The 7500-nt window shown below is 49.0% G+C and overlaps 1 protein-coding gene across 1 annotated transcript in view; it reads left to right on the top strand.

Moving 5' to 3' along the window:
* The window catches only part of col7a1l (collagen type VII alpha 1-like), a gene marked incomplete at both ends in the record, with an annotated part of 78490 nt that overhangs the window by 4606 nt on the left and 66384 nt on the right, over window positions 1-7500 (top strand). Inside the window, 7 exons of the mRNA XM_084483302.1 lie at window positions 196-376; window positions 631-790; window positions 1782-1875; window positions 4292-4465; window positions 5556-5719; window positions 6086-6215; window positions 6795-6911. Coding sequence (XP_084339428.1) covers window positions 196-376; window positions 631-790; window positions 1782-1875; window positions 4292-4465; window positions 5556-5719; window positions 6086-6215; window positions 6795-6911 — 1020 coding nt within the window. The remainder of the gene's footprint in view (window positions 1-195; window positions 377-630; window positions 791-1781; window positions 1876-4291; window positions 4466-5555; window positions 5720-6085; window positions 6216-6794; window positions 6912-7500) is intronic.

The raw sequence follows: 7500 nt of genomic DNA, 5'->3' as shown, positions 1-7500 counted from the left end.
TGTGTGTGTGTGTGTGTGTGTGTGTGTGTGTGTGTGTGTGTGTGGGCCTGTGTGTGTGTTTGTGCATCTGCCTGTGTGTGTGTGTGTGTGTGTGTGTGTGTGTGTGCGTCTGCCTGTGTGTGTGTGTGTGTGCGTCTGCCTGTGTGTGCATGCTATGTGTGTGTACAGCGGCTCCAGCATGTGCTTGTGTTGCAGCATGCCGCACCGTGGGCCAGGCTGACCTGGTGTTCTTGGTGGACGAGTCCTGGAGCGTGGGCCAGAGCGGCTTCAGCCGCGTCCAGGCCTTCATCGCCTCCGTCCTCTCCTCCTTCAGGGACAGCCCGGTGGGGCCCGACGGGGTCCGCTTCGGGGTCACCGTCTACGGGGACGTGGCCAGGTAGCCCCTCCAACCCAAGGCCACACCCCACCCATAGTGTATGACGACGCCGCTCATCAGTCTGGACAGCGCAGGCTTTAATGTTTACAGCTCACTGCCACCGTGTTGAAGCAATGATGCATCATAGAGAGTGAATGAGTGAATGAAAGAATGAAAGAATGAATGGGCTAATGGTGGAAAGAAAGAGTGAAAGAATGAACGAGGGAAGTGTTGGGGTATTTCCTCAGAGTAAACGTTGACGTCTTGTGTGGCAGGATGCCCATCGCTCTGACCGACCACGGCTCATTGGACGAGGTGCTGAGAGCCCTCAGGGACCTCCCCTATAAGGGCGGAGCCAGCAGGACTGGCGACGCCCTCAACTTCCTGGTCAACTACGTCTTCAGCCCCGAGATCGCCAGGGACAATACACCCAGGGTGAGACGGATGAGACCCTAGCCCTAACCCTAACCCTGACCCTGACCCTAACCCTAACCCTAACCCAAGCTCCCTCAGAGAACAAGATCTTCCCCTTACCCAATCCAGAAGAAAGTGTGTGAGAGAGAAGTGTGTGTGTGTGTGTGTGTGTGTGTGTGTGTAAGTTTCTGTTTATTTGAGTGTGTGTGTGTGTGTGTGTGTGTGTGTGTTAGTGTGTTGTGTGTGTGTTTGTGCAGGAGTCTGTTCTTGTGTATATGTTTCAGTGTGTCTCTTCTGTTATTGTGTGTGAGTGCGTGTGCATGTACGGGCATGAGACTGCAGCAGCACACCTGATCTCGGGCCAGAGAGGATCAGGTTGATCTATCGGCTCTGACAGCCTCAGAGTGCGCAGGGCGAGCCACGTCCCATGCATTATAACCCCCCACCCCCCCTCTTCAACCGCTGATCACTGAACTGTCCGTGACCTGAGACTTCTCTTTTTTTAACCAATGGCAGAGGATCAATCCCAAAATGCAAGACAGCGTCCTTGGAGTTGACTTTGTGTCGGGCGCTGACGTGTTGATTATGCATTCATTCAGTCATGAGTTCACACTCGTCCGCGGCCCTTGGAGGCCGGCGTTTAGCATAACGCTGCATGTGTTATACGGCTCCTCAGCCCGGCACTCCTTCCTAGGGAAAGACGCTGTGACTTTCTAGTTGACACAGAGCCAGGGCTTTGGATCAGCCCCGTTAACCACATGAGACCCTCACTCTGTGGGGAGCTGTCCAAAGTTTGACTTTATGGAATGGACCCTATCGCATACAAAAATCGCTCATTAATATACATGTACAATACATGTACTGTCTATCGTGCATGGATATATTATGATCAGGGTAATATTATTATCAGTAGCAGTAGTATTTTTATTAGTATAAGTATCGGTATAAATATTGTAGTGGTACAGTACTATTATGGTTATTAATATGATGAATTACTGCTTGATATCGACAGATTGCTGTTTTAATCACAAATGAGCGTTCTGACGACCCAGTGGAGGAAGCGGCCCAGGCGGTCGGAGACCATGGGATCTCTCTGTTCGCACTGGGTGAGTGAACTCTATCTACACTGGGTGAACTCTATCTATGCTGAGTGAACTCTATCTACACTGGGTGAGTGGGAACTCTATCCACACTGAGTGAACTCTATCTACACTGGGTGAGTGGGGAACTCTTTTTACAGTGGGTGAGTGTTGAACTACATTTGCAGTGAGGGAGTGTGGACCTCTTTTTACAGTGGGTGAGTGTGGAACTCTAATGCATTGAGTAAGTGTTGAACTCTGATTGCACTGTATTTGCAGTGTGTGTGTAAATCTCCAGTAAGTTCTGGAACTCTGATGATTGCACATTCTGTGGGTATCTCAGCTGCAATGACCCATCATTGATTTCTATCCCGGGCAACACTTACTTATCTGCAGCGTCAGCAGAAATTCCTGACATATGCATCGGATTCATTGGATTTATTCAGGAGTGTGTGTGTGTGTGTGTGTGTGTGTGTGCGTGTGTGTCTGTGTAAATACATTGTGTGGTTGTGTAATTTTTGGCTTGCAACGTTTGTATGTGATTGTGTCTGCTGTGTGTGTGTGTGTTCCTGTGTGTGGTTGTGTATGTGATTGATTACGTGTCTGAATGTATTTCTCTTTTTGTCTGCCTATTTGATTATTTAAAAAATTGTAATGGAGTGTGTGTGTGTATGTGTGTGTGTGTGTGTGTGTGTTTTTTTGTGAGTGTGTTATTATCCCTGCTTGTATGGACGTATCCTGTTGCACATTCCAGTTACTGCATGCTGCATGAATCTGTAGTGCTAGCGAACATGCTCATGAATACATATTGTATCTACGCAGTACACACACATAAACATGCGTATACACAATCACACACATGCATGCACACACACACACACACACACACACACACACACACACACACACACACACACACAGACACACACACACACGTGCAGACGTTAACACTTCTCCCCAGCCCAGAGCTCTGCAGTAATTAGCGCTCATTTGCCAGTGGTGGGCTAATTGTGGTGATTTTTCATCAGGCATCTCGGTAGGCCCAGCCCCCGCCCCTCCTCTGGGCCTCAGCAGCCCAAACCTGCTGATAGCAAAGCTGCTCCGCTCATACAGCCTGCAGCCGCCCTACCCCTGCTGCCCTGTAGTGCTGCTCCATCGCCACAAGACAGACAGATGGACTGGCTCACACACAGCCAGACATATACACATACACACGTGGACACATGCACTGATACGTGCACAGATACGGACAGCCCACACACAGGCGTTCACAAACAGACATACACACGCAGACGCACACACAGAAACTCACACAAAGGGATGTACACAAACACACATATACACACACTAGAACATGGGGACGTACACGTACAAACACATAGAATCACACACAAGCACACACACACACACACACACATACACACAAACACAAACACAAGCACACACACACACACACACACACACACAAATGCAGACACAGCACCCATGCACACACACACACACACACACACACACACACACACAGTTTACGTCTTCTTGGTAAATCACCCAAAGAGGCAGTTAACAAATCACACAGGTTTGTCTCAACAGCAACCACAACAACATGAAATATAGAACGCAATGCAGCGAGAACGTGTGTGTGTGTGTGTGTGTGTGTGTGTGTGTGGGGGGGGGGGGGGGGGGGGGGAGGGGGGGTGTGGGTGGGTGTGGGTGCACGTCTGCGTGTGTGTCTGTGTGTATCCATTAATCCTTTGTCAATTAATGGTCTATCCCACTTGGGCAATTAGCAACCATTAGTGACTGTGTTCTGCATCAATCACCAATATGAACCGTCAGCTAATGGGCTTAAAGAGTTTTTTATTCTATTTATGTTATTACAAATTCAATAAATAGAAGCTATTACATTAATGTGCTCGCTGTGGGTGATATTTTACAGCTATTTAAACAGGGTCACTGTTACTGAAAGCAGCACCCTGCGCTCTCTCACAGTTAGCTGTTTTTGACAACAACCAAAAACCAGGTCTGTCTCACTGAGACTAAACATCTCTTTAACAAGAGAGGCCTGGCAAAGGCAGCAGCCTGCCATAAATACATTAATAAAGCACATGAAACACCACAGAGGGAAGCATCGTTCTACATATTGAATCATTGAAGCTGTGAGGGAAAAAGACCAATGAGGCAATTACTGTTACGATTACCTCAGTTTCAATCACAGTTCAGTTTAAAGTTTACCCTTTACCATCCAGAATTCACTCTCAATGCTTTTATAGTCAACGGAACACTCTAGCGGCCTAGAAAGAGAGGGAGGGGACGACTTTGGATTGTTTAGTTTCAGAATGTTCTCTCTCCTGCTCTCCTCGTACAGCCATAGACGTGGTTCAGTGTTCTGTATTCAGCTCTTTATTGACCCTCTCGCCACCCATTGGTTCCCCCGTGGTGTCAGGTGTCCGGGCGGCCGACCAATCCCAGCTGAGGAGGATTGTGACGGAGCCGTACGAGGAGCACCTCCTGATGGCCGCAGACTTCTCCTCCCTGGGAGCACTGCTGCCCAAGCTGAGCCGCAGGCTGTGTGTCACCGCGTCGGAACCGCCCCGGCCGCTCCGCAGCGCCCCCCCTGGTGAGGAGGAGCAGAGAGGGGAGGAGGGGCTGTAACATAAGGGGAGAGAGGGGGGAGTGTAACATAAGGGGAGAGAAGGGGGAGTCAAATAGAAGGGGAGAGAGGGGGGAGTCAAATATTAAGGAAGAGAGGAGGGAGTCAAATAGAAGGGGATAGAGGGTGGAGTCATAAGGGGAGATAGAGAGGGAGAAGTCAAATATTAGGAGAGAGGGTCGAATTTTAGGGGAGAGAGCTAGGGGGAAATATACGGGGGGAGGAAAATATAAGGTGAGAGAGGGGGGAGTCAAATATAAGGGGAGCGAGGGGGGAGTTTAGGGGACCTCTCTTTATCCCTCCCCTCTTCTCTCTGAATTCTCTACTCTATATTCTGCTGTCTTTACTGTTTCCACTTTCAAACCCTCATTGGAATTCATCTCATTCACTGTACTTTGCATTACTTTGCTCTCTCTCTCTCTCTCTCTCTCTCTCTCTCTCTCTCTCTCTCTCTCTCGCTCTCTCTCTCTTAAGCGCGCTGCACAGTCGCGCATGAGAGAACGCGCGAGCCGCGCATCAGGCAAAATTGCAGTCACGTGACCACAGAGAGCCACAGAGAGCAAGAATGGATGATTTCGAAGGAAGAGTTGCTGAGCAAGTGCGCCTCTACAGGAGTCTGTATGATACGGATCCGATGATATCAGATCCAATGTGACACTATACATGGACAGTCACATGAACACGGCTGATTTGCAATGTTTGCAATGTCCGATTTTTCTCTACTCTATTTTTTTTTCAACGATTACAAAAAAGTTGTCTAAGCACAGGTGGTATGTGTCTGGTGATCATACTGGCTATAGAATCTATAATTATTGGCCCATCAACTATTATTTAAGCACAGGTGAGAATGCTCTGTTCAGGAGAAGACTGCACGTACTGGCGTGTGTCTCAGATCCGCAACTATATATGCTTGCAGCGCGATAGTGGGCGTGAACTCACGTACGGGAAATTGCGTACGGGCGGGCAATACGCGACTGTGCAAAGCGCTTTACTCGCCTTCTTCCACTTTGACTTAGATCCATCCTCCTGACCACCTCTCTCCCCCCCCCCCCCCTAGAGGAGCAGCATGTGGTGGGGCCCAGGGACCTCCAGGTCAGTGAGCTGGCCTACAGCTCCCTGCGGCTGACGTGGAGCTCCGCCACCGGGGACGTGACCGGCTACCGGCTGCTGGTCACCCCCGTCACCCCCAAGGGCCTGCAGGACCCCTCCCAGCAGAGACAGGTTGGGGGTGTGTGTGTGTGTGTGTGTGTGTGTGTGTGTTAGTTTGGGTTGAAGTGTGTGTGTATGCGTGTGTGTGTGTGTGTATTAGTATGCGTTGAGATTTGTGTGTTTGTGTGTGTGTGTGTGTGTGTGTTAGGTTGAAGTGTGTGTGTGTGAGTGTGTGTGTGTGTATTATGTATTGCTAGTTATGTCACACACTCTTATTTACCAGTAATTGTCATAAACTCATTAAAGACCCAACCACTATAATTACACACACACACACACACACATACACACACACACACACACACACACTCTAACAAATGCTAAATGTGACCCCTTGTGCTTACTGTCTGTGCTGTACTCATTATGTGATGGCTGCAGATTGACCTGAAGGCCGACGTTACCACAGTGATGGTGACAGAGCTGGGTCCTCAGAAGGACTACGCCCTCACCCTGTACGCCGTCTACCCCAACCTGCCCGGAGACAGTGCCGAGGTCACCGTACACACACGTAGGGTCTCACACACACACACACACACACACACACACACACACACACACACACACTTGCATGCACGCATGCACGAGATTGTATGCAAACACATTTGCATACAATAATCTACCTGTAGTAAGCACATATGTTTATGTGTTAAATATCACATTTTTAAAGAAACCACATTTTTAATAATCATGGTAGGCAATTTTCATCTGTGAATACACATATTGTGTGTGTGTGTGTGTCTGTGTGTGCGTGTGTATGTGTGTGTTTGATTGTTTGAGTGTGTGTGTTTGAGTGTGTGTGCGTGTGCGTGTGCGTGTGCGTGTGCGTGTGTGTGTGTGTGTGTCTTTGAGTGTGTGTGTGTGTGTCTTTGAGTGTGTGTGTGTGTGTGTGTGCGTGTGTGTTTGAGTGTGTGTGTGTGTGTGTTTGTGTGTTTAAGTGTGTGTGTGCCAGGTTGACAACATATGGAATTGAAAGCTGAATGTGATCATAAACAAAAGCACACAAGCCCTCAACTCCTATTGGCTGACGGAGCTGTGGTTCTGTGGAGCTATGTGGTTCTCCATTTGACCAATAGCCTGTGTTCTCCAGCTGCTCTCCCCCAGGTGCTGAACTTCCGGGTGATCGACGAGGGTCTGTTCTCCCTGCGGACCGCCTGGACCGCCCCCCTGGGGACGCTCAGCAGCTTCAAGATCTTCATCCCCCGGTGTACGTTCCTCTTCCTCACGTTGTTCCTCACGTTGTTCCTCATGTTCCTCACGTTGTTCCTCACGTTGTTCCTCATGTTCCTCACGTTGTTCCTCACGTTGTTCCTCATGTTCCTCACGTTGTTCCTCATGTTCCTCACGTTGTTCCTCACGTTGTTCCTCACGTTGTTCCTCATGTTCCTCACGTTGTTCCTCATGTTGTTCCTCACGTTGTTCCTCACGTTGTTCCTCACGTTGTTCCTCACGTTGTTCCTCATGTTGTTCCTCATGTTCCTCACGTGTTCCTCACGTTGTTCCTCACGTTCCTCATGTTCCTCACGTTCCTCACGTTTGTTCCTCACGTTCCTCATGTTCTCATGTTATTCCTCATGTTGTTCCTCATGTTCCTCATGTTGTTCCTTACGTTGTTTCGCACATTCCTCACGTTGTTCCTCATGTTCCTCACGTTGTTCCTCACGTTCCTCACGTTGTTCCTCATGTTCCTCACGTTGTTCCTCACGTTGTTCCTCACATTGTTCCTCACGTTGTTCCTCATGTTGTTCCTCACGTTGTTCCTCATGTTGTTCCTCATGTTGTTCCTCATGTTCCTC

Source organism: Micromesistius poutassou (assembly GCF_964030765.1).
Source record: "Micromesistius poutassou genome assembly, chromosome: 18".
Taxonomy (NCBI): Eukaryota; Metazoa; Chordata; class Actinopteri; order Gadiformes; family Gadidae; genus Micromesistius; species Micromesistius poutassou.
The sequence above is the reverse complement of the archived record's forward strand: the minus strand, read 5'-3'. Positions and strand labels throughout refer to the sequence as shown.